The sequence below is a fragment of the Budorcas taxicolor genome, chromosome 12 (genome assembly GCF_023091745.1).
Source record: "Budorcas taxicolor isolate Tak-1 chromosome 12, Takin1.1, whole genome shotgun sequence".
NCBI lineage: Eukaryota > Metazoa > Chordata > Mammalia > Artiodactyla > Bovidae > Budorcas > Budorcas taxicolor.
The window spans coordinates 35,537,377-35,550,630 of record NC_068921.1 but is presented as its reverse complement, the minus strand read 5'-3'; the positions used below and the strand labels follow the sequence as shown (position 1 = coordinate 35,550,630).

The window sequence follows — 13,254 nt, the reverse complement described above, 5'->3', positions numbered from 1 at the left end:
GAGGATTTTAAAAAATCTATGTTCAATGGGCATTTTAGCCTGCAATTTTCTTGTGGTGACCTCGTCTGGTTTTGGTATTAGGATAATATTGACCTTATAAAATGAGCCCGGAAGTGTTCTCTTGTCTACTTTTGGAAAGAGTGTGAGCTGGATCAGTGTAGGCTGTTCACCTGTGAAGCCAGAGGTCCTGAACTTTCGGAGGTTTTTGATTACTCAATCTCTTTACTATTAATCAGTCTATTCAGATTTTCTCTTCCTTCATGATTGGTCTTGGTAGGTTGTCTGTTTCTAGAAATTTATCCATTTCTTCTGGGTTGTCCAATTATTTGGCATATAGTTGTTCAGAGAAGTCTCTTTGACCCTTTGTATTTATCAGCTGTAACGTCTCCTCTTTTGAGTCCCCTCTTTCTTCTTCTTGGTGAGACTAGCTGAAGGTCTCTCTATTCTTTAAGAAACCCAGCTCTTAGTTTTAGCTACCTAGTTTCTATTTCACTTATTTTCACTCTGATCTTTGTTATTTCCTCCCTTCTATGAACTTGCAGCTTTGTTCTTTTTCTAGTTCCTTGAGGTGTAAAGTTAGGTTATTTGAGATCCTTTCTTACTTCTTAACATAGGTTTCTCTCTATGAAGTTCCCTCTTAGAACTGCTTCTGCTGCATCCCAGATCTCTTTTTATGTTGTATTTCCATTTTCATTTGTCTTAATAGTTTTTGATTCCTTCTTTGACCAAATGGTTGTTCAGCTGCATGTTGTTCAATCTATCTGTGAATTTTCCAGTTTATTTTTCTTAAAATTGATTTCCAGTTTCATACCATTGTGGTTAGAAAAGATGCTTGCTATCATTTCAATATTCCTAAAATGACAAGACACATTTTGTGACCTATCACAGAGGATGTCCCATGTGCACTTGAGAAGAACATGCATTCTGCTGCTTGTGGACAGAGTGCTCTGTCCATCAGGTCCCTCTGGACTAAAGTGTCATTTAAGTCTAATACTTCTTTATTTCATTTTTGTCTAATGATCCATCCATTGATCAAAGGCCCTTACTGTGATCTTGCTATTTCTCCCTTTACTTTCACCCTTTATTTCTGTCTACTGTCTTGCTCTTATTTCTCCCTTTACTTCTGTTAATATTTACTTTATATATTTACATGCTCATTTGTTGGGTGCACAAATAATCTTCTCTCGGATATCCACTAACTTCCTTCAAGTCTCACTCAAATCTAATCTTCTTACTGCGGTCTGCCGTGATCAATCTTTTTAGTACTATAACCTGCCCATTATACCCACCTGCCCCACACACTTGCTAAGTCCTTTACCCTGATCTACTTTTTTCCATAGCATTTAGTTTCCAGTATATAACACAATTTCCTTATTTACTATGGTTACTGTTTGTTTAGTCCCTCTCAAAAGTAAGTTCTACGAAGACAGAATTCTTTGTCTGCTTTGTACATTGATATAACCAAAATGCCTAGAACATATGTGCTTGGCACATAGTAACTGTTGAAGAATGAAGAGAAAAGCAGACTTAAGTTATTAGTCTTTCCCTACTCATCATGAATCTTAAAAAGTTTGACAATATTTACTTTTTCATTAACAAATCATTACATGCAAACACTGCTGAAGTTTCTGGTAAAGAAATGTGACACTCTGTAATTTGGACTTCATTCATCTGGCACTGATTCAACCTTCACTTTATTTACCTAACTTCTCCAACCTCAGTTTACAACTCTGAAAGCTGGACAAATAAGAGCTCCTTCTGCATTAACTATATTTTCTTCTTCTCTTCAGCCTCAATGCTCCAAGCATCTGGATCCTAGCTGACTGGGGAGAGAGTGCCTCTCCCAGGGCTATCTGTTTCTTAAAAGAGACAGCAAGGAATGCACTTCTCAAACTATATACAAACTAATTGGTCCAGAGCCCACACTCCAAAACTCCTCCGGTTACTTGGCTCTCACAGTCCAGTGGGCAATACTACCCGGCCCTACTCACAGCAAACAAGGGACTGCCTGGAGCCCCAGAGACCACTGAGGTGGCTCAAACTAGCTAACCCTATGTGCACTTAGCCTGCCTCACTGTGCCTCTCCCATGGACACTAGTGAAGGCTCTGGTTCTTGTGCCTTCGACTTCCTGAGCGACTCTGGTGCTTCCCCATGAGGGCCTGCGGAGTGTAGTGGGAATCCTCCCTTGGAACTGAGTAACAAGCTATCTTTTCAAAGGTTATCACCTCCTGATCTGTCAGTTTCACCACACCTGAATAAAAATAAAACCTACATTTTAAAATACCTTCATAGGGTTTTTAAGAAGAGTAAATACAAAAGCACCTTCAAATACAATAACCCCCACCTTCAAAATTAAAGACTTAAATGAAGGGAAAAAAAAATGCTAGAAGAAAAGTTGGATGAATATTTGTATAAATTTACAGTGACTAAAATAAAGCCAGAAATCATAATTTAAAAGTACCACTTTAAAAATATAAAACTGATTTAGTAAAAACAAAATGGAGTTATAAGACATCAATTAAAATGGGAAAACATTTGCCACTCACAGTAGGAAAATGATTAATATCTATAGAGACAGGAAACAGATAAATGGTTATCTGAGGCTGGGAGTTTCAATTTTATTACTGTAAAAACTTCACTAAGTCTCATCAACTCAAAGAAAGGAACTCTTTCCCTAAAACTGATAGCCCATTGTTAAGAGTATGGTTGAAAACAGTCTGAATTACTAAAAGAAACTCACTATGTCCTGTGTAATACTCATTTATTCACAAATAAACATGTATATAGGAAGGGAAATTTTAACCCCATTTGTCTTCTGAGCCATTATAAATTCTAACTAGTACAATTAAGTATTGTCTACTTATAATACAGAATGAAGGAATTATTCATGAAATACCATCTTAAAAATCTTAAATACATGTTTAAGATACAAAAAAGACTTACCGTCCAAAATTTTATGAAGTACTGTAAAACTGTTGTAGCCACGAAAAGGCAATATAACAGAGAGTAGAATAAAAAAAGCAGGAAGAATTTGTAATTAGAAAATCCCACACAGTTATTCACCCTAGAGGAATAAACAAAATCACACTGTAAAAACAAGACAAACTTAGAGAAACAAAACTAGAATGGTGTCTGCCAGGGACTTTTGGGAGGGGAGTAGGGAGCTATTTAATGGGGACAGAGTATCAGTTTTGCAAGATGAACAGTTCTGGACACTAGTCGCAAAACAATGCGAACATGCTTAACACTGCTGAACTTGTACACTTAAAAATGGCCAAGGTGGTAAATTTATTGTTGTTGTTTTTTAAATCATGATGAAAACAAATAGGACATATCAAAAACCGTAAAAGCATTATAACTATAAATGGTTCATCTGAGAAGAAAGGGGCAGTGTCTTAATTGTGGATGTGTGTTTTAAATTAATTCTGTAAGAATTTGGAATTTCAATGTTAATTCTTATTGTAAAATTTTTTGGGTTAATAACACCAGAATATATTTTTAAAGAAAGACATGTAAACAGAAACATAAAACTACATTAATCTTGATATCTATGAGTAATTAAATTGACCTTCAAAATTTAGGAACACTGAGATCAATCACTCGAAATAAATACCCTCCTTCCCACTTCCCCTCCTCATGTCATCTCCTTTGTGTTTTATACGTACCAAGGACAGTGATGGTCCATCTTAAGAATACACCTAAGAAACAAAGGAGCAGAAGAAAATCCATATAAAAAATTTCACTAATTCTAATTTGATTTTCATGTTTTTTGGACTTATTTCCCTTTCACATCTTACGAAAACCAACCCAGTAGAATTAGGTTAGAGATAATTTCTGTTAATTCACATAGGTAAGAGGCAGTGATTTTTCATACTGAGAACTGAGCTGAACGTGGCTGGCTGCCTTGAACTACATCAAGCAACACTGTAATAATACACAGATAAGATGCATATAGCACTTGGAACAGTAGATAGATGTAGTTTACAGAGACAGCTGAGGAAGACAAAAGGGAAAATTCTTTTAAACACATGCAAGTCATAAAAACACAACTTTGGAAATAAAACAGTGTTCAATGAATGGGCTTGTAGGCAGTCCATCTTCCCACAGATTTATTACAATTCTATCCCATGTATAAAAACCACTGTATTTTATAATCAGAAAAAAAAATCCCCACATTTGTCCCTCCATCAGTATATGCGATGGATATTTGCATAAAGTTAGACAATAAATAAAATCAAATGGCCTCCCTCACTGAAGTACAAGGACTCACTGGGATTCCCACACTAAGTCTTTCTTTCAACATACCACCTTCTCACAAGAGCATAAGAGATAAAATCTTTCACATTTTAGGGGGAATAACTTCACAAGTGGTAACTGAAAGTAATATTTTTGTGGTTTGTTAGGTTTTAATACCAACATTAATAATAAAAGCAAGAAAACTGTCATGGTCTTTTTAACTCAGGAAATAAAGTTTATCTTTCTCATGGAGGTAGTACTTACTTGCTCATCAATATTACATTTAAATATAAGCAGAAGTAGTACACATACTTAAAGATCTAAGTGGTGCAGGAACTGTCATCTGAGGTGACTTCAGCGAGTGTTCTGGCTTGTGTATGGACTCCTGTCAGCTCTGCACACAGAGCAGTACCAGGAGCCGAGGCAGTGTCCTGGGCAAGTTTCTCCCCCTGTCCTCCCCACGCTAGTTCCGGTCCTGGGTTGAATGACAGCCAACAAGGAGCACTTACATGTCACATGCTGAGCAGTGATGCGCACGGTCAGGCTTAATCAGCTGACATCTTTCACAATATCTGACGGCTACATTTAAGAATTAAAAGGAAGTTGTTGAAGGATATATGTTTTAGAGTTAATACGACTATAAAATTTGCTTTTTTTTTCTTTCTGTTACTATCATTAAATTTATTGAGCACATCTGTTCTTAGTTCTCATTTTATTAACACCGAAATGGATTCTTCTCCAGCACATTTGAGATCAAGTTCAATTCTGGGAAACTGACAACGGATAATTTAAAAAATAATACCAGTAACTAAACAGACTTTTTGAAAAGATTTTTGAAGAGTCTTAGATGATGGAATAGACAGAAAAACTGAAGTAAACACAGCAATCAGAAAAACTGCAGTTTCCAGGGTGTTTTGCCAGAAGAATAATGTTGCCAGTGACAGAAATGAGCTTGATGGGTTGAGGGGGTGAGTACAGGAGGAGGGTTAGGTGTTTTTTTTTGCTCTTCAACAAGCATTCAGTCTCTACTCTGAGATAAACACTGCTTCATGCTGAGAAAATACAGTTGAACACAACAGACTTCCCTCCTGCCCCCAAGGTGTTAGGTTTTGTCTGGCTTGAATTTGGACAACAGGTCACTCAGGAACCACGGTCCTTTGGAAGCTGGAGGAAGTACAAGAATGGAGCTCGAGTGGGCACACACGCCAAGGTGAATGCGAAGCCCTGACAGTCTCCAGGGGCCCTGGGGGAGGGCTGGGCAGTGCCCTTCTGAAACCCTCACTCCTAGACATGGTAAATGTGTGGCCCCAAGTGCAGCTGTCATCCCCTGCCGCCTAACAAGTGAGCGCTAGGGTGACCACAGCCTTGAGTCTGCTAACTCATATGAAAAAAAAGGTTTAACTCAGTCCTCAAAACAATTCAGAAAACAAATTATTTGAGACACAGTAAACTAAACACCACAATATTGTGGTGTCAGACTCCCACGGCTGAAAACAGCTGAAGGAACTATATGAAAAGAACAGGACAAAAGCACCTTGTGAGGCAGGGTTAAAAAGTGTAGGAGGAAGAATAAACATTCAAGAATGCAAAAACAACTAGAACAGAAAAGCACAAAGAGGAAAGTGTTTTAAGCAGCTAGACTGACAAAAAGCCACTAAGCTTGGTTAGGAAGAATGAAAGCCAGCTGCCTGGAACCTCCTGGAAAGGAAAAGAGGCCGGTGTGCAGACAAGTTACAAGGAGACCTGGAATCATGGGGAAGAGAAAACAGAGTTGCACTTGGAACACATCATAACCTAACCTTTGTGGCTGTTTTTAAGAGGAGATGTACTTTGAAGTACACCTGCAAGCAGAAGGAAGAAACCAGCTGGAAATGTTTAAGCAGCAAGATTATGCGGAGCAAACAGGGAGAAGGAAAGACAAAGGTCAGCGATCTCTATGCAAGTCTCACAAAAGACAAGAACGATGACACCAGAAGGAGAGGCCTGCGGACAGCTGAACACTGGCAGGGCAGCCCCAAGTCCAGAGGCAGCCAGACTCAGCTACCATGATTCACACTGGTTCTCTCCCACTTACTCCCTTGTGACCTTGATAGTAACTTACTTGCTAAAAGACTCAATTTCTGCTTTTGTTAAGTGCAAATAATATGAAGTATAGTGGACTACTGTGCAAATTAAAAAAAAAAATCTTCTAGAACTTATCAAATTCTCAGTAAAGCAATTATTATTGTTATGACAATATTATTTCTGATAAAAGATGAAGTGAAGCTCTGCTGTTGTTAAGTCACTTCAGTCGTGTCTGACTCTGTGACCCCATAGACGGCAGCCCACGAGGCTCCCCCGTCCCTGGGATTCTCCAGGCAAGAACACTGCAGTGGGTTGCCATTTCCTTCTCCAATGCATGAAAGTGAAAAGTGAAAGTCGCTCAGTCGTGTCCGACTCTTAGCAACCCCATGGACTGCAGCCTACCAGGCTCCTCCATCCATGAGATTTTCTAGAATGGGAAAACTACTGAAGAGGAGAAAAGGGAGATTTTTCAAGTGTATATATAAGCAGGCATTACAGAGAACACCCAGGAAGAGCTTCACCCCACGAATACCTACTGAATGCCTGGGGAAGGTGCTCACTGTGTTAGGAAGACAGGCGGAGCTCCAGCTGCCAGAGCTGCAGGACCGAGTCAGGTTGTAGGACAACAGAGACAACCACCAGACAGCAAGCTGGGATCAACAAGGTAAGAAGCTGAGAAGTTTGGAGAAGACTGTAAAAATCACCTTTTGTTCACGTGAACAAACGGCTGAAGAGGTAGACAGCGAATTAAAATTTTAAAGTGCTGACAGATTTAGAGAGGAGAAAACAATCATTTGAGGCAGACAAAAAGATGTGAAAATAAAGTGGGGAAGGAGAGTTTTAGTAGAGCTGACCCAGGGAACGGTGCAGGAAGCAGAGTTTTAGTAGAGCTGACCGGGTAATGGTGCAGGACGAGCCAGAGAGAAACACTGGTCATATCCAGACTGTGGACAGGGGAGTTTTAGGAGACTCGTTTTTGTTTCCTTAATAGATAAGACGTCCACATGGTTCTGCTTCTGTTAGGCACATAGTTCAAAAAGCACAGGAAGGTATTTAGTGAAAGTCGCCACCCCTGCTGTGAAGGCAGCACCATCACATTCACTATCTCTGGTCTAGGAAAGGTCCACTTCATATGATGTGTGGTTCTATATTTTGTTTTTTAAAGGATGTATGGTATTATTTCCATAAAAAGGAAAAACTCAATGTTTGGGATTCTAAGCAGTAGAAATGCAGTATAAAACAGTGCTCAATGGCAGAGACTGTCTGCAGTCAGAAGATAAGGCATGAATCCCAGACCTTGCCACTCAGGGACTTTAGGGACCTCACCTGTGTCACCCCTTCATCTCTAACATGGGGACAAGCACAGTACTGTCTCAGGGTGGCTCTGAGGGGTAAATGATCACCATAAAGTGCCCAGCATAATTCTGGTGTAATAGTCAACGGATGAAGGGTATTATTCAGATTAGTAGAAAGCCATTATAATGAATGAAGAGTAATAAAGATTTAAGGGTAAAGATTTTACCTTAGTGGCTTTCAACTCTTTGGAGTTACTGCTCTGAAACATCAGATCTTGCTATGAACAGGCTACTTCAAGAAGTACCTAAAATTCTGTATATAATCTCAGAGCTTCATAAATCCTCTAGAATCTTGGTCTTGGGGTTAAAAACATCTAGGGAATTTCCTGGCAGTCCAGAGGTTAGGACTCTGAGCTTTTATTTCAGGATGGTAGGGAACACGGGTTTGATCTCTGGTCATGGAACTAAGATCCTGCTATGCCTCCCAGCATGTACAAAAAGAAAAAAATGTCTAATCTATGTAACTACAACTACTAACAACTGCTGTGAACTAGACATTTTATAGTTAAACATAAGAAGGGTTATTTTAAATTAGCTTTTATGTACTGAAAGTGTGTTACTATACACCAAGATCTGCACTCAGTGCTTGTCTCATTTATGAATACCTCCAGAGATTTAGGTGCTAGCATTCTCATTTTAAAATGAGGAAACCAGGCTTAGAAAGTCTAAGTGATTCTCACGGCACTAGTAACTAAAAAGCTGGGGTTTGATCTGAAATCCATAGTTTCATTCTACACAGTAATATATTGGTTGTGCAAAAGGACAGGCCAGGCACACCTGGTTTCATTGTGCATCACAGACTCTGCGTTTCTTCACAAACTGACAGCCTTTGGGGACCCTGCACTGAGCAACTCGACTGGTGCCATTTTCCCAACAGCATTTGCTCACTTTGTATCTCTGTGTTACATTTTGGTATTTCTCATAGTATTTCAAACTTCATGATTATTATATTTGTTATGGTGACCTGTGATCAATGACCTTTGATATTACTACTACGACTTGCTGAAGGCGCAGATGATGGTAAGCATTTTTAGCAATAAGGTATTTTTAAATTAAGGTATGTATGTGTTTTTCTGACACTGCGATTGCACACTTGATAGGCTGCCCTACAGTGTAAGCATAACTCACGCACTGGGCAACCAAAGAGTTCATGTGTCCCGCGTTACTGCAAGACTCGCCATACTGCAGTGTCTGGAACTGAACCCACAGTATTCTCCAAAGGGTGCCTGTATTAAACACGTGAAAACTTAAATGTTGGCCAAATATCCCCTCCTAAAATCTAGCATGAATTTTAAATTTTCTTAAGTCAGCATATGTACAGAACTATACAAAGGAAAAAGCTCCATTTCCCCTTGGAGTTGAGCAGCATAGTGGGTTTCAGAGGCAGGGCACCTTTCCCCACACTGTCTGTGTGACCTTTACCAAGGTACTTCACCTCTGTTTCCTCATCTGTAAAGTGGACACGACAGCGACTCCCCACAGGGCTGGTGTGAAGCTCAGATGAGCTCATATGTGTAAAGGACTTAGATCGGACTGTCAGCTGTCAACATTATCTTCTATCTGAATGAATTAATGAGATATAGAATACATAATTTTAAACAACTTCCTACAATTAAGTAACCAGTTGGGCTACTCACAGACCCATCCCCCTCACAGGCCCAAGTGTCAGTGGTGCGCGAAGAGCAGAAGCACCCATGGCTTTGGAGCAGACAGTGGACTTCCAAGTCTGGCCCTCTGAGGGGTAGCTTTACAACCTTAACGTGCTTCTTCCCTTCTGTGGCTTTTATTTCTCCCCATTCTAGGTTAGCACATTCTTGCTTTTTTAAATATTACTCAGGGATGACACAAAATATTCAAATTCAAACCAGGATTTCCAAATGACAGTTTACTAAAAATTGTAAATGAAATTTTTAGCCATGAAGGATGAGCTAGAAAAAAATGCAGAACAAGAGAGATCAACATTAAAGTGAACCACATAAAAAGTCTGTATCAAAGTAGACTTTGTATCTGAAATACCTGTATCTCAGGTAAATCTATCTCAAACACCTGAGACAGGTTTACCTGAGATAAAGACCTGTATTTCACATAAAGGTATACACCTGTATCTGAAACACCGTGTAAGATACAGAACACAGAGAAGTCTTGTTTCTCCAGACGCCATTTGTGACAACCACAATACCCACTTAGCAGTCAAATCATGCAAAGGTATTTTGGCAAAAATGACCACATTCTCACAATTCTTTGGAGAGGAAAAGTGTAAGCTTTGTTTTTCTTACTCTTTGAAGCTGATGTGGTGTAGATAGGTAAGTCCCTTGCTGCTCTTCTCAAAATTTCTTGTTGTCTTTCTTGGCTGAATTCCTTTTCGTAACGTTCCTTCTCAGAATTGGACAAGCAGAACTATAGAAAGAGAAATAACTATCAATTCTTTTCAATCCCGTGATTATTAACCATCATGCTCAGAAAAACAAGTTTTATCCAGAACAGAAAAAGACAAATATTTCCTTCTACAAAGGCAAAATTTTTCTTCAAATTTGTTTAGAAAGCTAATCAAGCACCTTTTACATTGACAGAGTGAAAATATTTGCCCTCCATGCTAATGATGGCAAAGAACATGAAAATATTTTTGCATCTTTGTTTTTTACAGAAAAAATTAACTTTCCCCATCAAAAAGGGCTTAATGTACATTTTGTGTTAGTAAAACATTTGCTGTTTGAAAGTGTCAAGAGATTTTGAATCTTTGGGAAGATGTTCAAAGACTCACTTGCTTGGGGGCAAATCACAGGCAGGGGTCCTGCTATTTTCTGGCCAAGTTTCTCCTGAGGACAACTTTTACTGCTTTTTTTTGTTTTGTTTTTAAAACACTAACCAATCAGGGAACTTTCTCCAGAACTATTAAGGACTGTCAAGGCAAGCACAGTCTCCTTTTCTTAAGGAGCAGTTCTTTTGTAGGGCTGTTTCCAGCTTCTATTTCTCAAGTTTTAATTCCCATGTGGTGGGCAGCATTTTCCTACAAAGGACTTGTTTCATTGCTTCTTTCTATGTCATCCCTGTATCTCACGGACCTCAGTTTCACGACTTTATTTCATGTAACCAGGAGCTTTTATTACATTTCTCTTGGTGTTTATTTCATAGATTTCTTTTAAAACACAAAGACTGGCCTGAGACATGCTCTTGATCATGTTTCATACAATATTGTTCCTCAACTATTATTTACTTACAGGGTTTTGCTTGAAAAGGCCTAAGGAGTCCTAACTAGAGGTTCATCTTTTCAAGTTTGAGTATTTGGTCTACCTGCTAACTCAAGTAACAAAACCTGCCCACCCTTGATGACTCTTCATCAGTAACGGCACTGCCTCTTCTTTTACAAACGGGATAGCACAGCACAGATTAGGAGCCCTTGGGATAAGGAACCTATGATCCCATGCATCTTAGGGAAATTTTCTAAGACTGCATAATTATTGGCAGAGCTGATAGAAAAACACAAGTCCCTTGAGTTAGTTCTGCTCTATGATGTTTCTCCCTATGTTGCTAATATGAAAAGATATTTTTGCCTTTTACAGGCTTGTTCCTCTAACCTAGACTAAAACACAGTGGCTGAGGCAACAAAAGAGTCCTTTCGGATCACCTAGCCTGGCTCCCACCACCAAGCCACAATGGCAAAAGCAATCACCCAATTACTTAGGAAGGACAAGAAGGAACTTGGACGTACAAACTGGACAGAAAAAATACCCACCATCTTAAAGCTGACTCTGGAGGTCACCTATCTAAACACCCAGGCACTTCTGAGATCCATCCCCTCCCAAACACTTTCAGGTACAGAACACTTCCCTACTCTGTAAGATGGCCCGCTCTCCTTTAAGAGAGCTGACTTGCTAGAAAGTTCTTCCCTGACAAGATACATCTCTGAAACACTCAAAATAGAGAATAAAGATCATATGAAGTGAAGTGAAAGTTGCTCAGTCGTGTCCGACTCTTTGCAACCCCATGGACTATACAGTCTATGGAATTCTCCAGGCCAGAATACTGGATTGGGTTGGTTGCTGTTCCCTCCTCCAGGAAAGATCATATGGTATAATATTAAACACATACTCGGAAAAAAGATGCTCTAATCAAATTCTGCAGTTTCCCTGTAAAATCTGAACAGACTTCCCTGGCCTGTTTCTAGGAAGGCCTCAAAATCATTACTTTTCCTTAGGAACTATGGTTAAGAATTATGAAAAGCTTAAACCAAATGAAAATATCAACAGACACCAGGATTTTAGATGAGGAATGGAACAAGATAAAACTTAAAATGAATTTAGACCTTTGAAATTATTAGTCTATTTTTCATTAAGTACCACTGAACAGAATTCAAACTATGAAATGTCATTATCTTAAACACAGTGTTCAGATGTTTCAATATAAGTGTATGCTTGGTACTGTCCCGGGTACCAGGGATTCAAAGATGAATAAAAATATAGCCTTTGCCTTCAAAAATACATTCCTATAGTCCAGTTACAAATGTTAAGAACAAATGACAAATTAGCAATTCTTTACCAGGTGTGATCAAAGCTCCCTCAGGAGGGGTGGGGGCTGTCCATGAATGTTTCTTGGAAGAAGAGGTACCTAAATTGGTTTAGAAAGATAAACAGGAATCGTCCAGGAAGGTAACACAGGAAAGAAAATCTTGGCAAAAGCAGCAGCATATGGAAAACACAAAGAGGCGAAAATGGTATATTGAGGTCAACATGCTACTTGAACACAGACTTCCAGGAAGAATTAGTGGAGATAAAGTCAGTGAGACTTCAGCTCCTGAGGGACTATACCCAGGAAGCAAACAGACCCCTGGCAACGATGTGGGAGTGGATGGAAAGGCTTAGATGCTGGGCTAAATGCTACCTGGGTGCAATATCGTAAAAACAACAGCCAAAAAAAGAAAAAGTAGCAGTTAGATGGCACTTACTATGTGCTTGGCATTCTTCTAAGCACTTTACATATAGCAGTAATTATATGCTATAAGTACAACCGATCATGTGTGTGTATGATCAATTTATTCAACCTATACAACAATCCAATAAGGTGTGTGCAACCGTCACCCTGACTTTACAGAGGATTGCTCGGAGGTCCAGGGCCACAGGCCCAGGGCCCCACAGCCAGAAGAGCAGAGGGAGGAGGCAGAGGGAGCTTGCGCCTCTGCACTAGCCTGCTTCTCAAAAGTGACACCAACTGTTCTCCTTATTCTGTTTCCTGTAAAGACTATTTAGTTGTGTACGTGATATGTTCCCAATAGCCATCATCACTGGTAATCTTTTTCAATTTAAGAGATTAAGGTATGGATGGCAGTTTGTAATTAAATTTAAGGGCCAACTAATTATTAGCAAATGCCTGAAGAATATATTTGAAGCAACAGTAAGCTTGATTAATGGTTTACATTATCCCTTAAAACAAAAGTGCCCAATAGAAACAATGGGCTAATGACCATTTGGCATCACCCACTACTGCTGACTGTACAGGCAGAACCCAGCAATTCTCCCGGGCACCTGCCCCAAAGAGTAACATGTTTGTGTGTGCTAGAATATGGACAGTAATTCTACACCCAAATGCCCATCAACAGGAGGC

At 39.4% G+C, this 13,254-nt stretch overlaps 1 protein-coding gene across 1 annotated transcript in view; it reads right to left on the bottom strand.

Moving 5' to 3' along the window:
- ZDHHC20 (zinc finger DHHC-type palmitoyltransferase 20) overlaps positions 1–13,254 on the bottom strand; it is a 56,201-nt gene that overhangs the window by 15,947 nt on the left and 27,000 nt on the right. Inside the window, exons 4-7 of the mRNA XM_052650207.1 lie at positions 9,933–10,053; positions 4,747–4,816; positions 3,667–3,699; positions 2,945–3,065 (exon numbers count right to left, since the gene is read on the bottom strand). Of these exons, the coding sequence (XP_052506167.1) occupies positions 2,945–3,065; positions 3,667–3,699; positions 4,747–4,816; positions 9,933–10,053 (345 nt within the window). The remainder of the gene's footprint in view (positions 1–2,944; positions 3,066–3,666; positions 3,700–4,746; positions 4,817–9,932; positions 10,054–13,254) is intronic.